The sequence below is a fragment of the Erigeron canadensis genome, chromosome 8 (genome assembly GCF_010389155.1).
Source record: "Erigeron canadensis isolate Cc75 chromosome 8, C_canadensis_v1, whole genome shotgun sequence".
NCBI classification, from domain to species: domain Eukaryota; kingdom Viridiplantae; phylum Streptophyta; class Magnoliopsida; order Asterales; family Asteraceae; genus Erigeron; species Erigeron canadensis.
Window position 1 is genome coordinate 49,075,312 of NC_057768.1, and position 17,194 is coordinate 49,092,505.

Here is a 17,194-nt window from a genome sequence, read left to right on the forward strand (position 1 = left end):
ATGACATGGGAACACTTGGGGTTAGTACGTTCATGGAGCTTTTGAAACACCGGACAAGAAAACTTGGACACAAATTACGAGTACAGGTTACGTGGACTGTAGAATTACGATAACTGGATGTAATTTTATGGCAAAATCAGATTTTTAGCGATTTTGTTTTTGGATCAAACGAATACGTATTTTTGAGGTTTAATTTTTAAACGAAATAATAACATAAATAATCAGTGATTTGTATAGGTAATTAATTGACATGTAATTTTTTCACATAATTTTGTTACCTTTTTCTAAGTATAAAATAAACAATTAAAATGACTCCATAACATACACAATAATTGCTCAATCAATATTACTCAAAGCTTAAACTTTAACAACAATGGAGAAACCAAATGGCTGAAACAATTTTTTTAACAAGACAAGTATTATTTCATAGTTCAAATGAAAATTTTCATATATAAAAGTTATCTGCATCACTTAAACCATTTGAAAATGTTAAAATATAGTTGTTTCGTGTAGTTTGATGATCTTAAATTTTGAACTAAAACGGTATCTGCGTCATACGGCGGTGATTGTGACGACAACAGTGTGGTGGTGGGGTGACTGTTGGAATGTAAAAAGAAATATTTTAAAAGGTGTTAAGTGAAAATATTATATCACTTTTCAAAACTTTCAAAAATAAAAGGTTTTTTTTTTTTTCATTTTATAATATAGATAAAATAATAAAGTTAATATGTTCAAATGTTTACATTACATTTAATGATAAAACAAGATAAGGGAGTAAATTGTTATTACTTATTAAAAAAGAAAATTGTTATTTATTTAGGTAACTATGGTGGAGTTGACTATAGTTAGAAAAAGGAATTATAATAATATTAACACCCCTCCCATTTCACACTCTGTAACAAAAATATAATAATAGTAATAATAATAATAAAATAATAGAAAAAGTGTGCTAAATAATAAATTACACTTTTTTTTTCGTTATTACTCGTATTCTAATAAATTATCCCTTTCATACTGTCATTAACAACTTATCACATGCTTAAAAACTTATACATTATATATTAAAAACCGACCCTGATTTTTCCAATAGAAAAGTATAAATTTTAATGTCCAATTAATTTTTACCGACGAGGCTAACAAAACCCTTTAATTTATTAATATTAATAAAAACTCACATTTCCTATCTTTTTTGTTCTTCTTCTTCTTCTGCTTGTTCTTGAAAGTCTATCGGAGTAACTGACACTTTCTCCACTGTATCTTTCCCGCCGGTGTTGTGCACTTTTTTTTGTTCTGGTAAGTCTTTTTTTTACCTTTATAACTGATGCTGTAAATTAACTTAATTTTGGGCTTTTTAGATGAATTTATAGATACATATAGGACAAACCCACCATTTGCCTTTTGAATTGCACATTGTTTTAGGGTTTTATCTGTAAGTTCACTATTTATTATCGTTTCTTGAAGTTTGATATTATTATTTTTTTTGTTTTCAGGTGAATTGTAACGAAAGTTGTCATTTTTCATATACCCTTTTGGGAATTTGACTGTTGGTATGCGTTGAATTTCGATAGTTTTGATTCTTGCTGACGGATATTTGTCACACGGGTTTTGCAGCTGGTGATATATAGAGGTGTGTGTATATATATATATGCAACTATATAAGAATTATTGTTTTTGATGGCAATGCTTATTGATTTTATGTATTGGATGTTTGTTTTTTATTTATCATGATGAATGTATGAGATTTAGATCTGTTTGAATGTCAAGATAGGGTTATAGGGTATAGGTTCGATGAATGTAAGAGGAACATAAGTGTGATTATCGAGTTCCCTTTGGGTTCGTTATTGACAGTTTATGGTGGCAAATGTGTTGGATATAAAATGTAGGTGGATGGCGTTTCCCTCTTTTCTTTTTTTGTCTGATTTTACGATGAATATGCCTTTTAGTTGATTTACCTGTAAGCAAAATTTCCGAATTTGGTATCCTTTGAAACAAATGATTGCTCATAGAAACATTGATTTGTGGAAATAGATTTAGTAGTAGGAATAAATCATTTGCATGTAGGTCAGAATATTGTATGTTAAGACACGCAGTAAAGTTTGAAGTGGTTGGCCACTCGAGCTTAACAAAGAGTACATTAATGATTTACCTTGTGCATTTGTGGAGATTCTTTATCAACTAGTAAACTGTTTTCTTTTTAATCAGTTATGAGAGTCAAACCTGGAGTTGTACCCCCCCCCCCCCCCCCCCCCTCTCTCTTTCCCCAGACCGCCTCGGATATGATTAGCTTTAGGGCGTGTGTGTATTTACACCAATAATTGGTCATCATAAAAACATCAATCTGTTATATATGGGTTAGTAGCAGGCAAAAGCGAATCCCTGTGCACGTCCCGCAATCCTTTGTCAACAAGTCAATTGTTTTCTCTTTACTTATTTTTTTTAAAGATGTCTTTATTTCATTAAAGTGGAATCTTAACCCCTCAGATTTGATATGTTTGTGTGGGTGATAGAATTGGTTCAGAACAATTATAAATGTGAGTAGAATTCAACGTGGTTGCCCATTCGAGTGTATTATGACTAGAATTCAGTAATTTACTTGGCGCACATGTGGTTCTTTTCCACAAGTCAACTCTTTTTCTTTTTAATCAAATTGATGTAATGAACCATTAGTCTTTGACATTTAAAGCTCAATCATGTGACATGTGAAAGTAATTTAAGTTTTGAAATATTGGAAACAACCATTGTACTATTTCATCTTGGACTTCGTCAAATTTATAGATACTTTTCCCCTTTTGATCATCGTGTCAGCAAAAGAGGATAGCAATGGGATGGGGATAACTTGAAACACAATCTTCTATGAGATGGGTTTGTATATGTATAAGCGAGGATAAAGTGTGGACTGGGTTTATGAACTACCTATTGAATAAAGGAGATTATGGTGGGGTTTCCATTGAAACCACTAAGCTGAATCATATATGCTAAAAAGGGCTTTTGATATTAAGCATAGATTTCCTCGTTCATATATATTATGTTGGCATAAGACTAGGTTAATCAGTAAGTAGCCAATGGGGTTGGTGGCCCATCGGTAAGGTCTTTGACCTTGGAAGGATCCACCTGGGTTTGGGTCCCACTTTCCACATTTGTGGGGGTGGATTATTGAGGGGTTTTTTCGGAAGTCCTAGGTTGCATCCTAGGCATTTGTGTTGTGTAGGAGTAGATGTAGGATAGTTTTCCTTTCAAAAAGAAAAGGTTATTCGATAAGTAGTATATGTTTTCTAAAGGGGATGAATATGTGTTTTGTGAATTCAGGGGCTTTGGCAACTTCAGGTATTGTATTAAAACAATGAGTAACATGTTATAGAAGGGAGCTAGATAATGACATTGAATATGGGTATTTAAATATATGGAAATAATGGTTCTTATAGAATTGTTATATTTTACATAAGATTTACAGAGATATGGGTTTGATACGTTGTTTGGGAAATTTACAATTTCACAGAGTCATAATCAAATGATTAATTCCCATTCAAACGATAAAATGGTTATTTCGGGATGTCATTCTCGTTTTCTTTTTAAAAAAGTAGAAGTTTCCTTTTACCATATTTATATCTAAGCTCATGAAAGATTTTTTTTTTCCTTTTTAAATCTTTTTATGCATATTTTTTTTTGTCCATTTACCAAATCATCAAACTTGTGTATCTTAGAACCACGTAGAAACTAATATTTATTTTTCTTCCAAATATTTAAATTTGTCAATCCCTTTTCTCAAATTAAGTGAGTAGAATGTACTTAATACATTTTCTGTTTCTCAAATTTTGTTATCTTAAACTAAATGATTGTGATTCTTTTTTTCTTTTCTTTTTTTTTTTCATTTTTTTATCTCCATGAAATTATGTGTTTTCTGTAATGCATAACAACAGGGAAATTTGTATCCATAGAAGACTATAGAAAGGGAAAAATTCATTTGTGGGCAATGTGTAGGAGTGGCCTTTGCACATGTAATTCTGGTTTTTCATCCTTCTATGAATGGACTTGTATTAGCTGAAAATGGAAAACGATCAAATGCCGAGATATGGGCTTGGCTTGTGGCTTGGAAAGCTTAGGTTCAAGCCCTGCTTATATAGGATGGGTTCTGATGTACTGGTATAATCTTTACTTTGCCTGGTTTGTAAGGATGAGTATCCAATTCTAAAGGCTCATTTAGGATTGTGTGAGCTTGACACTTGGTTCATATAAGCTCGTACCAATTTTAAAATAAACCACTGAAACAAAATAACTAATGCATTGCACAAATACAATTTTACAAGTCTTCAAATGGATAAGGCTAGTCTCTAAGTCATATAAAGCACATGATGGGTTGCAAAGGTCCAATGGAATCATTTAGGCTTTCCAAGCTGTTAAGTTGAACAATAGTAGGCTTGAGCCCCATCTGCGTTGGTTTAGTGTTATTTCTGTCACACCCTGACGAAGGCGGACACACGGGGCATGACAGAGAAGTCAAGTATTACAACATAGAATTATAAATGGACATTCACCATAACATTATTTTAAACATACATGTGAACCATATGTTGACTCATGTTAAACATTATAAAGTTTTCTATTCATCCCTGAGTTCCATTTTAAAGAAAATGGACACTTTCATGCAAGGATTTTTGTCCACTTCTACTATATAGATAACTAAAGCCATATAGTAAGAAAAGCAGTAGTATGAACTACAAGCCTCTGACTCCAAACTAGTCACGGAAGAAATGCAAAACTGGAAAAATGTAAATCACACACGTCTCTAGCTTGACTTTTTAGCAGTAGGTGCTTTGTTTGTTGAGTAGATGAAGCAAATTGAATTTTGAATTGGAACTCTATGCGTAATTGATGGTCATCTTTTTGAATATAATATTTGATTCATAAATGCAGTTATCGGTGCACCGGTCATTCAAGTAATTGCTATTTATTTCATGATTACGGAAGCAGAGGCAGATATTGTCCTATTTAGCCACGATAATGTTCGGCAAAATTTTCAAGCAATTTGTATCCAATTCTCATCAATGAGTTAGAAATTTCTAAACCGATTATGATTTCAATTGAAATGTAATCTTCAAATCAAGTACCGATATATATAGTCCAGGAGGAGATTTTTCGTTTACATATACCTGATTACTTTAATCATGTCTCCATGGTGGAGTAAATCTTCATCAAAAGAATCAAAAAAGAAAGCAACTGGTGGCGGTATCTTTGGTACAATTCAGCGAAAACTCAAGAGCCCATCCGATTCAAAACAAAACTCATCTAGAAGACATAGTGAAGTCGCTTCCGAAATGGGATCTCATTCGCGGGTTGGTTCTCGGTCATCTTATCCATCCACCCTAGTTGCCCGATCCATAAGTTTCACAAAAAGACCTGATGCTCACCCGCTCCCACTTCCTAACAAATTAGTGGATACAGTTAGGGTTGATTCAGGGAAAAGGGCATCAAGAAAGCCGGGAGGTGGAAAAGGCTTGTCACCTTTGATGCTTTCTCCACTTCCTAAACCTAATCATGCTCATAATGCACATGGTCAAACGGATGTTGAAGGTGAATTGGCAACAGATTCGGCTTTCACTGATAGTTCAAGTGATAGTGAATATCCCTCTGATTCACGGCTGTTAAGCCCTCAAGCATCCGACTATGAAAATGGTCACAAAACTTCTACAAACAGTCCTTGGTAAGCTTTCATATTTGTTCTTCGAACTTTTTTTTGGATATATATATTTATTTTAGTTTTCTTTTTCCGTTTTCTGACGTATAAAGCAGGAGTGCTGATTTCTTATATCTCTACCGATATTAAATTTGCCTCTTGTGTGCTCTAACAGTTTTCTTAAATTGAATAATCAAGAATTAGTTCTATCTATCTATATCTGTTAAATTAGCCTTTTTATGTAATGACCTCATGTTATCTTTTATCTTTAGTCGTGTTAAAACTATAACTGAAAAGAAAAGGGAGAAAGCAAAGCCAGTGAAAGCATGTTTGAACAACCAAACGGTGCCAACATCGCCAAAGCGTCGTCCTTCAAGTCGCCACATGGCGAAATTACAGATACCTCAACCAGGTGCTTTCTTTAGTGCTCCGGATAGCTCCATGTCCAGTCCATCTAGAAGCCCAATGAGGGTATTTAACCCTGAACCGACCCTAACTGCTGGTTTCTGGGCCGGGCGGCCATATGCTGACGCGGGTTTTCTTGGGTCAGGCCAGTGTTCTAGTCCAGGGTCAGGTCACAATTCAAGTCACAATTCAGTTGGAGGAGATATGGCTGCACAGTTGTTTTGGCAACATAGTAGATGCAGCCCCGAATGCTCACCCATACCCAGTCCTAGGATGACGAGTCCCGGTCCGAGCTCGAGAATACAGAGCGGGTCTGTCACGCCATTACATCCAAGAGCCGGTGGATCAAGCATTGACCTACCTACTCACTGGCCTGATGACGCGGTTAATGGAAAACAACAAACCCACCGACTACCTCTTCCTCCACTAAACATCTCGATTACTGGTCCTTATTCACCCTCGTATTCAACCGGAACCACTCCAACGGTTCCAAGAAGCCCGGGTAGAGCTGATCTTTTGGCTAGCCATGGTTCACGCTGGAAGAAGGGTAGATTGCTTGGTAGAGGCACATTTGGTCATGTTTATCTTGGCTTCAACAGGTTTGTAATCAACTAACTCTATTTTCATTTACTGTGACATATATACTTTCTGCTTGTTTGACTTCTCCGATTCCTGAACTTAGTGAGAGTGGAGAAATGTGTGCAATGAAGGAGGTGACTTTATTCTCTGATGATACAAAATCAAAAGAAAGTGCTCAGCAGTTGGGGCAAGTAAGTTCTTTCACTGCATCCTATATTTATGTGTCTCTCCTCTTCAAGAGAAAAACGTTATTCATCTTACTGGAAGTAGAAACTCAACACCTGTTCTTAAAATTTTACAGGAAATTGCACTCTTAAGTCGTTTGCGACATCCCAACATTGTGCAATATTATGGATCCGAGACCGTAAGATAATCCATTTTTCTAATATCTATGCACCCCTATATCTTGCTTCATTATCTATATCTATATTCTATAATACATTTAAAACACTACATTTCAAAACTTATTAAATTACTATCATATTCATTCCTTTATTCATCACAACCACTCATTTTCACTAGCTCTATAACAAAATCTCAACCATGCATCTTTCAAATACCAATTGCTTTTAACCATAATCATTTATTCCATCCAATTATTCATACTTTCAACCATACATTTAGATCCTACAACCAGTTAATACTTTTAACTCTATAAACAAAATGATGCATTAATAAAACGAGCAATCCGTCCACCACCATCTGTCTCCGACCACGAAGTGGTCCGCCCCGCTGCATTGCATGGGTACATGCTAGTAATGTTACAATGCTTTATGGTAATATCTGAAGTATTTTGAATCTATATAATCTACCAGGTGGATGACAAACTTTATATTTACTTGGAGTATGTTTCGGGTGGTTCCATTCATAAACTTCTCCAGGAGTATGGACAGCTGGGCGAAATTGCAATCCGAAGTTACACTTATCAAATATTATCAGGGCTTGCGTATCTTCACGCTAAAAATACAGTCCATAGGTAGGTTCAGCTTTACCACCTCTTGTTTTATCTTGCTCTGGTGATTCCCATATTACCTAAGTTGTGTTATTTTTTCATAGGGATATTAAAGGTGCAAATATACTGGTTGACCCTAATGGACGTGTAAAATTAGCTGATTTTGGGATGGCAAAACATGTAAGACAAATATATAATGTGCTCAATGGCATCTTAGCATGTAAAAGAGCTGCTCTTTTGGTCTCTAACATGATTGAACTGTGCAGATTTCAGGCCCGTCATGCCCATTATCGTTCAAGGGAAGTCCATACTGGATGGCACCTGAGGTTTGTATGCCTGCAAAACATTTTAGTTTTATGTTTTATCAAATATATTCAATGATTAAAAATGCTTAGTTTAGCTTAACTGTCTCAGGTTATTAACAATAATTCAAATGGTTGCAATCTTGCTGTGGATATTTGGAGCCTTGGGTGCACTGTGTTAGAAATGGCTACAACTAAACCTCCATGGAGTCAGTACGAAGGGGTTAGTAAGATGAAAATAAATAGAATATGTTTAAAACCCGAAAGTATGTGTTTTAATATGTAGCATTGATTCACTTCATCTTACAATTTTATTTTATTCTTTCCTGTAAGGTTGCCGCTTTGTTCAAGGTTGGTAACAGCAAAGAACTTCCGGTGTTACCTGATCATCTTTCAGATGATGGTAAAGACTTTATCTTGCAATGCTTGCAGAGGGCGCCATCACGCCGCCCTAGTGCTGCCCAGCTCCTTGACCACCCTTTTGTTAAAAACCTTGTTTCATCTGAAAGATTGATACCCAGCCCTGGCCCAATCACAAATGCAATGCGATCTTTGGTATAAGTTCCACCTTATTTTTGAGAAAGTAATCAGTTTGAGGTTGACTTTTCAAATGATTATTTATTCTTTGATGATTGTAGGGCATTGGACATGCTTCTGAAGGAGTTTCAGGCCTTCACTCTAGAGGTCACATGCCTCGTAATATATCATGCCCGGGCTCCCATTTGGGTAGCCCACTTTTGCATCCAAGATCTGCTCAAAATTTGACTGGAAGGCTATCCCCCTCTCCGATATCCAGTCCACTGGTCATCTCGGGTTCATCCACACCTCTGGCTGGAGCCGGTGGCAGTGGAGCCGTACCCTTTTATCACCAGGTCCCAAAGCAATACACTCATGAGTTTACGGGTTTGAATTTGACTCCAAGGTCTCCCACCAGATCATTCGCCTCGCCTATTAACGTGCCCCGCTTTTATGACCCAAAGCCTGATATGTTTCGCGCAATGCCTCAAGGGTCCCCTTTTTTTCAAGATAGAGTTTACTCGGACAATGATTTTTTAGGGAACCAAAAGGATACATATGGGGGACAGTCAGTGTTAGCTGATCGTGTTTCTCAGCAGCTTTTGAGAGATCATGTCAAACAATACCCAACTATTGACCTTAAGCCCACTTCGCCAGTGGTTAGTCGTAGAGGATGGAGTTGACCCCATTTTAGTTGACTCAAAGATATTAATATGAATAATATCTATATATATATATTATATATATTTTCTTTTTTAGGCTCATAATCCCTTTTGGAACATGAAATGGAAGGAGGGACGCTATTTTAACTTATAGGTATGGTAAATTTCTCGTTGAACCTTGAAGAAGGTGATGAAGATTTAGAATCTGATTAGGCATTTTGCGGTTATGCAGATGGATAGCTTTTGAAACTCCAGCATTTTAACATCAATTCATGGTGGATATGTAAAGAAGTGTACACCTCATACTTGTTATGCAGCAGGGACTTGTGGGCTAGTTTTTCATTATGGTTCGAACACCGTACAGGAAGAAGTTAGATTTTAGAATCCAGATTTTGGTGAAAAGGTTAGATTGTTGTGTAAGATGTAGCACATGGTTTACAGTGAAGTTGCTAATTCCTGGTTTAAACTAGATTAAGGAATGAAAATAGTGGTTTAACCATGTTTTGTACACAACAAAAGCTTTATGAATGAGGAACTTCTTTTTGTCATGAGCTCAATGATGTTTCTGGTTACCTGTCTATAGAATAGTTGTATGAAGATATCATGACATGGTTGATAGGGGTCTCAACCGAGCCTAAAAGAGCCCTTTCAAGGCCACCTTTGTAAGTATCTTTGGCCTGAATTTCTAAACGGTCCCAATGTTGACAAGGATGTCGAATATAGGACCTGCTCCTTAAGTGATCAGTTCCTATGGGGCCTGCATTTTCCCCTTTGGAGGATAACATAGTACAATTATTTTAAATAACTTGTTATCACAATTTCTGGCGAATGCAACTTAAACCAGTTGTAAAAATGTTACAAATTCTTGGATAATTCTCTGATTATGGAGCCACCATGCCCAGACTAAAATCCCACAGTTTCTTTGCCAATTCTGAATCTTTAGCAACAGAACTCGGCTTTGCTTTGTTACTGTCTGCGAAATACTCGCCACTAACCCCTTCCACTTGTGGGTGCAATGCCACATAACATGTAGTTGCTGCCCCCTAAAAATCAAAATTCAAGGTGGTTGAAAATGAATTATTCCTTCAAAAATTCTCTGGTTTAGAAACTAAAGAATCAAGTGATCCAACACTAACCTGTGGGATTGTTTTTAGAAAGTATTTACCGACCCAATTCATTACACCTGATCCAAGAGCAATACAAGACAAAAAAGAACTAATATGTAACAAACACATTTTTGAATAATAGATATTAAGTTCAACGAAGATCTGATTTTTACCTTCAAGAAAGCTGTGATGACGTAAAAGGCTCGTTGCAATGGCACCAGGATGCAAAGAGTTTGCAGTTAACCCCACCTTCTCTTCCTGTTTTTATTACAATCGTGTAAATATCACACAAAGAGCCATATTTTAATATGGTGACAAAATGAATAGTATCGCAAATTTGAATATGGTTACCTTAAATTGCCTTGCTAGCTCATTGGCGTGCAGTATATTAGCCAGCTTCGACTGTCCATAGGCGTGTAGGGGGCCGTAACTTCAGAATGAAACATATTAGATCAGATACGTACACTAAAAAGTTGCATACACCTGTGTGCAATGATCTTCAATTATGTACCTTGATTCATCATTTATTTTGTCAAATTCAATTCCTTTGTCTGCAAATTGATGACCCATGGATGACACGTTAACTATTCTTCCTTCTTTTTTGTGTTCGCAAGAAGTATTCTTCATCGTATCGAGTAGCAGATTTGTCAAAAGAAAGTGACCTGGCAAATGAGGATACCTTCCGTCTCTGGGTCAGTTTCTATGATAATATGCTTTCGAGCACTGTCACTTAGAGGTGACAATTTCTGCCCACTTGACACATGATTTTAATAAAAATATGGATATGAATATCAATATCAATATCTTGGACAAAGATGGTTTCGGTAAACCAGACCCAAACCTGTTTTGAAACATACCATATTTACCAGTCCTGAGCCGGCCAGTTACCCACTCAGCCCGTCCAATTTGCTACCATCTGTTATTTTACATACCTAAATGGTTTGTGGCGAACTGTACTTCAATTTTGTCTTTTGAAAGTGTGAAAGGAGGAGCCATGACCCCTGCATTGTTGCTTTTTACAACACAAACAACCAATATTACTTGTAGTTCTCAACTTAGATAAACTAGGACTAATAAGTGTTAATGATATGTCAAAAATAGAAAAGGCAAAATGAGGGTGACAAAAAAGCAATCACTGTTAGCTTACATGAGAATGTTTAAAGGAAGTCCCAATGAACAGTACGCAGCTGCAAAATTTCTTACGGACGCAAGAGAGCTGAGATCTAACTCCATAACATCAACTTTAGCATTACGTATTTCACCAACTATAGTTTCTTTAATTTGTTTACCGGTTTCAGCATTTCTTACTGCCATAACCACATGTACACCACGCAAAGCAAGCACTCGTGCCGTCTCCGAGCCAATACCACTTGAAGCGCCTATACACACACACACACAAATATATAATCTACACCACATACAGAAAAATTCTATTGGTTTTGTCATCAGTTTGTAGCCAAAATTTGTCATAGCCTCTAAAGTTCTGTATATATTTAAGTCTTCTGTAAAAAAGTTAAAAAATAATAGTCTCTCTGCACCCTTTACATGCCCTAGGAAGTTTTTCGGTAGTTTACCAAAACATATCTCCAAGAATACAGACACAAAAAAACCCACCATCAAATAGTGAAATTCCCAGAAGTATGTTCCAGATATACCATACATGTTAACTTTCAGATGCAAGATCAATATTTAGAAATCAAAGCAGATGAATTCAAACCCCATCTTTAACTTCCCACATACACACTTTTTCTAATTACAAAATCTTGAAAACTTGTTTTTGGATTCAATTCAGAAGTATATTAGTCAAACACCAGATCACAAAATCTTAAAAAAAAATACATGTTTTCGGATTCAATCCAGTGCAGTAAATTAAACACTTGAAAGCCCAAAACAAAAAAACATAGGTCAAACCATTCAAGAAACAAGTTAAAAGAATCTAAAGAGAAGCTGAGTTAAAGATGCAACACCTTTAGTTACCTGTAACAATGGCAGTGAGACCAGTTCCATCAATTCCTTGAGTAACATCTTCAGCCGTTGACTTTGCTCCATATCCTGATTCCCCTTTCCTTCCAAAAATCCACATTTTTCAAAAATTCTGCTCCACAAACAAGGTGTTAGGAAACCAATGTAGATCCTGCACTAGCTTGATTGATAGAGTATTTGAGCTAAGACTTGTAGTAGTAACTACTGTCAATTTAAATATCTTAAATACCGGGTTTCGTGTGGGTCAACCATTGGATTCAAAATCAATCACAGATCAGGACCAACATATTTTATTAGCATCTGTGGGTTTAGTTTTTTACTACATGATAGAAAAATACTCGTAAGTAAGAGACAAATCCTGGTAGAATCCTCTCTATTCGACTATTTGTTTATTGTCTTAAATATATTATTATAGATTGTGACAATCATAACATTTGGGAATTTTAAGTTCCCGGAAGAATATGTATGCACAAAAGGTTGCACCTTGCAAATGCAAAAGCAAATGAAAATCTTATAAATGCACAAATTATTCAGTCTGTGCCATCTTTGAAGTATAATAGTCTGATTACGAAGCCACCATCAGTCCATCACCATGCCTGGTCAGGCTAATATTAGACAGTTTGTAGGCCATTTCTGAATCTTTGGCAAGGTAATTCCTATTTGTCTTTCAGTTTCTTGCAAAATACTTGCAAGTAGCAATAGCCTCTTTGACTTGCAGTGCGACGAGGCAACTACATGCCATGTGTCATTTTCATGAGAAAGTTCTTACTTCAAAAACGAGAATTCAGTGATCTAACATTAACCCATGAAACAGCATAAACCATGCCCCGTTCAAGATTAACATGTTGGATATTTTAGTGTAATTGGATTAACTTGTTTGATCAATAACGTCATAATAATACATCAAATAGGATTGGAGGTGCGAAGTGCATGACTATTTGAATTTATTATTACCTTAGGGGTCCGGGGGCAGCTTTCCTGGGAGCGGGGTCCAAGGGGCAGAGCCCCTGGCTGGGGTCGAGCTATAGTAAAAATCCCTCCAAAAATTTATTTTTCGGAACTTGAGGGACCAAAATTGGCAATTCGAAAACCTTGGTTTTAATTGCCATTTTGACAGTTTTTTGGGCCAACAAATTTATATACATCCCGTATCTATTCTTTGATCATTCTCTCTTCTTCTTTCTTTGGTTCTTTTCTCTCAAATATATACACAAAGAAACTTCTTAATCTTTTATTGTATCCGATTGAATAGTTTGGGTGAACCGCCAAATTGATTCAATCTGAAAGTGATTATGTGCCTTCAAAGATTGATTATATCCGGTGATTTTGTTTGTTATCTCGAAATTCCCCAACATAACAGGCTGTTAATTCAAAGCAACTGAAATCTGAATACTTGTATCATATCTGGAAAAGCTCTGAAGTCTGATCGTTAAACTCAAGAAAGATCGGAGTTTATAGTTAGCAAGAGTACAATGATTTGTCAAAAAGCCGACGAGCTTTCAAGTACCTGCTACACGACTCTAAACAATGGTTTACCAAAATAATGAAAACCTCATCTGTTTACCCATAGTTAAAAATTTAGTTATTATGACGCAAGTACATTACAACTCATCATATCTAGCCAGAAATGGTCATTTACTTTTGCACAAGTTCATGTTTTCATTATATGTGACAGAAATGCATGGTTCCTTTCAAACAAACTCAAGTTCAGAATTTAAATGTTACAAACAGAAACAGAAAAACAAAAACATACAGTAATTATTTAGTCTCAAAAAAGCAAGCACTAAATGAAATATAACTATATTACTGCACAAACATACGGTATGTTGTATCATTGTATGAAAATTACAATAATAACGTTCATAAAATCATTATAGAATTACTTAGACTCGGTCAACTTCAAACTGAAATCCCAGAGTTTCTTTGCCAATTCTGGGTCACGGGCATATGCTGTTGGTTTAGACAAATTGCTATCGGCAAAATACTGGCCACTAACACCCTTAAGCTGTGGGTTTAATGCTACATAGCATGTTGTTGCAGCACCCTGCATTAGCAAATCGACCACGATTATTAGCCCCCAATCATCTTTAATCAAAAAATAAAATAAAGAAGGATAGAACTAGCTAACAAACCTGTGGAATGTCTTTCAAGAAACTCTGGAGTGTGTTTATGAAGAAAGCTGTATCAACGGAAGTTTAAGACCATCAGCATATAAAAATCACACAAGTTCGTTTGGGTGACATAGTTTTGTGTATATAATTTTTCGATCAAACAGTAAATATAAAAACAGAATAAAAAAAAAAAGTTGGCTCTTGAAACTTACACATGAAGCCACCATTACGTATAAGGTTTGTTCTAATGACTCCAGGGTGCAGTGAATTGGCAGTTATATTCACTCCCTCCTCCTGCAAAATGTATCATGTTTTATTACAAAAAGCGAAGAATAGGTACTTATCACTTAGTTGAAATCTTTTGTCATGAGTTTAGTAGTATTTCTCCGTGTATACGTCATGCTAGATTATTGGTCAAGTTTACCTGTAATCGTCTCGAGAGCTCATTTGCGTGCAAGATATTAGAAAGCTTTGATTGCCCATAAGCATACATTGAGTTATAGCTGAAGGCAAATCATGAAAAAAATGTGAGATTTGTATAATTGAAGTTTTATAAAGATTTGGTATTGGATACTATTGCAAATGGGGATTACCTCTTCTCATCGTTCAGTTTATCAAACTTAATTCCTCCTTTGTATGGCATCTTATGAGCCTCTGAAGAAACAATGACTATCCTTCCTTCCTTGCCACTTTCAGTTGCGGTCTTTTTCATGGTATCCAACAACAAGTTTGTCAAAAGGAAGTTACCTAACAAAAGCAAGTGGTATTTTTAATTACAATGCCCTTTCTGAGCGAATTGAAGAAACAACACATAAACTTAGAAGAACATCACATACCAACATGGTTGGTTGCAAATTGAGATTCTATGCCGTCTTTGCTAAGAGCGAATGGAGGAGTCATAATCCCTGCATTGAGACTTTTGACACAAAAGATAAACAAAGCTAGTCTATTTTCCATAAATAATCAAGTGTCTTAAAACTTAAAACATAGATTTGATCAATTAAATGAACTCATTGTCTTACACTAAGATGTTCAATGGAAGTCCCTTGGAACAATATTGTGAGGCAAATTGTCTTGTGGATTCCATTGAGCTGACATCTAACTCCATTACCTCAACTTTGGCATTGGGGATTTTCTCAACAATGCCTTGTTGGACCTTTTTACCCGCTTCGAGATTCCTGACTGGCATAACTACATGTACCCTACGTAACGCAAGCACGCGTGCGGTTTCTAAGCCAATACCACTTGTAGCTCCTGGAAATCAGATAACACATATCAAGCATGTAGCATTATATATGACCAATATATGTATTAGAGGACTCTTATTTTGAGAACCTATTTTTTATAAGAACCATGAGAACTCCTAAATTTCATATTGGGTCATCACATGTTTTTTTTTTGTTCATTCACATGTAAAACGTTATAAAAATATATGTTACTGAATAAAATTTTTTCGAAACCTTATATATAGTCGTTTGTCGAATGTGAACAAAAACTTATTCACAAGTTCATTAGAGGCTACTTTATATATATAAATATATTCAATCCCCTTTTGGATTGAATATGGTTAATGTAAAAACAGAGGTGTGTTACATAGATATAAAGATGCAAGAATAGATCATCATTTTAATATTCGTTGATAATGAGGATAATATCCCTTTAGTTATCTAATTTTCTTTTCAAAATTGTGGTATCAACTCCAAGTTTTTTTTTTTTTTTTCACTAATCCGCGAGATTTTTTCTACAACTAATATAATGGAGATTGAATAGGGGACTAACGGGGATTGACAACGCGTCTGCTTAAATTAAAGGAAAACCACTCATCTTAATTGGTTCATATGGTCCATATTTGGATCCATTCATATGTAGAGAATTCATATGACAGACACTTGTATAGTTATAGGTACAAATAAGAATATGAATTACATTATTACAACAATTATAAAAACAAAACCAAAGTACATAAATAAAAATAAACGATATATCTTATCACATGCATGTGCATAACATGTAGAGAAATATTATTACCCGTAACGATAGCAGTGAGGCCAGTTCCATCAACTCCTTTAGTAACATCTTCTGCTGTTGAAGATGCTGCATATCCTGATTTCCCTGTAAATATTGATATCCATGTCATGATTCTTGCCAACCTTTTCTTTTCTTTATTTGGATCGTAAATACCAAAAACTGTTGCAACAATGCTTTGTAGAATGTATTTGTCTTTAGTTCAAGTTGTGATATGATATGGGATCAAACAACAACGATATACGGAGTATATAAAGACACACATAGTGGACAAAGAATCTTTATTAAATCATAGGAAACGAGGCCGGGAATACTGTACACGTTGAATTCTAGAACAATGAGTTTGTGTTATTTTCTTTTTAGTCCATCAATTTTTACATATGTTTTTATTTTCCCATGCATGTGTTCAGTTGGAACATATATGGAATAGGCTTAATTCTATCGAGGTTATTGGGTGGACTTTTAACACAAGGTTAGTGATCTACAATATTTTTAAACATTATATATATATATATATAAAATAAGTATTAAAGTAAAATAAATAAAACAATATGTTTTTCTTCACTGTAAAACATCGTGCATTATGAAAATCATCATGCATCAATTGTTTCGTGAATCTTCGTGCATCAATCTAACCATGATCTAAGGGTCAAGATCTTATCTTATTTGTTTTACCTTAATACTTGTTTTACAATACCCAATTTATATCATATTTAAGTTTACACTAACTACAGTAACTTTCTCTTTTTGGTTTTTATCACATAATTTTAGGGGGTTTTCACTTTCACCCACAAACTATAGTTTACTTTACAATTGGCCCTTAAATGAAAAAAGTATGCACAAAGCCACAAAGTACGACAACAATAGCCACAAATACACAAT

The 17,194-nt window shown here is 35.3% G+C and overlaps 3 protein-coding genes across 3 annotated transcripts; 1 reads left to right on the forward strand and 2 right to left on the reverse strand.

Moving 5' to 3' along the window:
* The first annotated feature begins 1,208 nt into the window (after positions 1 to 1,208).
* On the forward strand, positions 1,209 to 9,635 carry LOC122611156 (mitogen-activated protein kinase kinase kinase YODA-like). The gene is made up of 13 exons (XM_043784132.1): positions 1,209 to 1,293; positions 1,491 to 1,627; positions 4,912 to 5,698; positions 5,944 to 6,675; positions 6,759 to 6,846; positions 6,957 to 7,019; positions 7,471 to 7,631; positions 7,712 to 7,787; positions 7,874 to 7,933; positions 8,022 to 8,132; positions 8,243 to 8,464; positions 8,548 to 9,241; positions 9,320 to 9,635. The coding sequence occupies exons 3-12, from the start codon at positions 5,163 to 5,165 to the stop codon at positions 9,106 to 9,108; spliced, it is 2,610 nt and encodes an 869-aa protein (XP_043640067.1). The 5' UTR covers positions 1,209 to 1,293; positions 1,491 to 1,627; positions 4,912 to 5,162; the 3' UTR covers positions 9,109 to 9,241; positions 9,320 to 9,635.
* Positions 9,636 to 9,866: 231 nt separating this feature from the next.
* LOC122611157 (short-chain dehydrogenase TIC 32, chloroplastic-like) lies at positions 9,867 to 12,381 on the reverse strand. The gene is made up of 8 exons (XM_043784133.1): positions 12,171 to 12,381; positions 11,341 to 11,572; positions 11,126 to 11,205; positions 10,705 to 10,855; positions 10,545 to 10,623; positions 10,367 to 10,451; positions 10,224 to 10,270; positions 9,867 to 10,130 (listed from the first exon to the last, which is right to left on the reverse strand). The coding sequence occupies exons 1-8, from the start codon at positions 12,274 to 12,276 to the stop codon at positions 9,969 to 9,971; spliced, it is 942 nt and encodes a 313-aa protein (XP_043640068.1). The 5' UTR covers positions 12,277 to 12,381; the 3' UTR covers positions 9,867 to 9,968.
* Positions 12,382 to 13,960: 1,579 nt separating this feature from the next.
* On the reverse strand, positions 13,961 to 16,539 carry LOC122611302 (short-chain dehydrogenase TIC 32, chloroplastic-like). Its single transcript, XM_043784310.1, has 8 exons — positions 16,316 to 16,539; positions 15,310 to 15,541; positions 15,124 to 15,203; positions 14,881 to 15,034; positions 14,712 to 14,790; positions 14,500 to 14,581; positions 14,309 to 14,355; positions 13,961 to 14,220 (listed from the first exon to the last, which is right to left on the reverse strand). The coding sequence occupies exons 1-8, from the start codon at positions 16,422 to 16,424 to the stop codon at positions 14,056 to 14,058; spliced, it is 948 nt and encodes a 315-aa protein (XP_043640245.1). The 5' UTR covers positions 16,425 to 16,539; the 3' UTR covers positions 13,961 to 14,055.
* Between the last annotated feature and the right edge of the window lie 655 nt (positions 16,540 to 17,194).

What these genes read in the sequence shown, in the direction of transcription:
- LOC122611156 (XM_043784132.1), top strand. Translation starts at nt 5,163, where the DNA reads ATGTCTCCATGGTGGAGTAAATCTTCATCAAAAGAATCAAAAAAGAAA. An exon ending in AATATTATGGATCCGAGACC is followed by an intron (nt 7,020 to 7,470) that starts GTAAGATAATCC and finishes ATAATCTACCAG; the next exon opens with GTGGATGACAAACTTTATAT. An exon ending in ATTTTGGGATGGCAAAACAT is followed by an intron (nt 7,788 to 7,873) that starts GTAAGACAAATA and finishes TGAACTGTGCAG; the next exon opens with ATTTCAGGCCCGTCATGCCC.
- LOC122611157 (XM_043784133.1), bottom strand. Translation starts at nt 12,276, where the DNA reads ATGTGGATTTTTGGAAGGAAAGGGGAATCAGGATATGGAGCAAAGTCA. An exon ending in GTTCGCCACAAACCATTTAG is followed by an intron (nt 10,856 to 11,125) that starts GTATGTAAAATA and finishes CTCATTTGCCAG; the next exon opens with GTCACTTTCTTTTGACAAAT. An exon ending in TCATCACAGCTTTCTTGAAG is followed by an intron (nt 10,271 to 10,366) that starts GTAAAAATCAGA and finishes CTCTTGGATCAG; the next exon opens with GTGTAATGAATTGGGTCGGT.
- LOC122611302 (XM_043784310.1), bottom strand. Translation starts at nt 16,424, where the DNA reads ATGACATGGATATCAATATTTACAGGGAAATCAGGATATGCAGCATCT. An exon ending in CCTCACTGCTATCGTTACGG is followed by an intron (nt 15,542 to 16,315) that starts GTAATAATATTT and finishes TCTGATTTCCAG; the next exon opens with GAGCTACAAGTGGTATTGGC. An exon ending in AAACTGAACGATGAGAAGAG is followed by an intron (nt 14,791 to 14,880) that starts GTAATCCCCATT and finishes ATTTGCCTTCAG; the next exon opens with CTATAACTCAATGTATGCTT.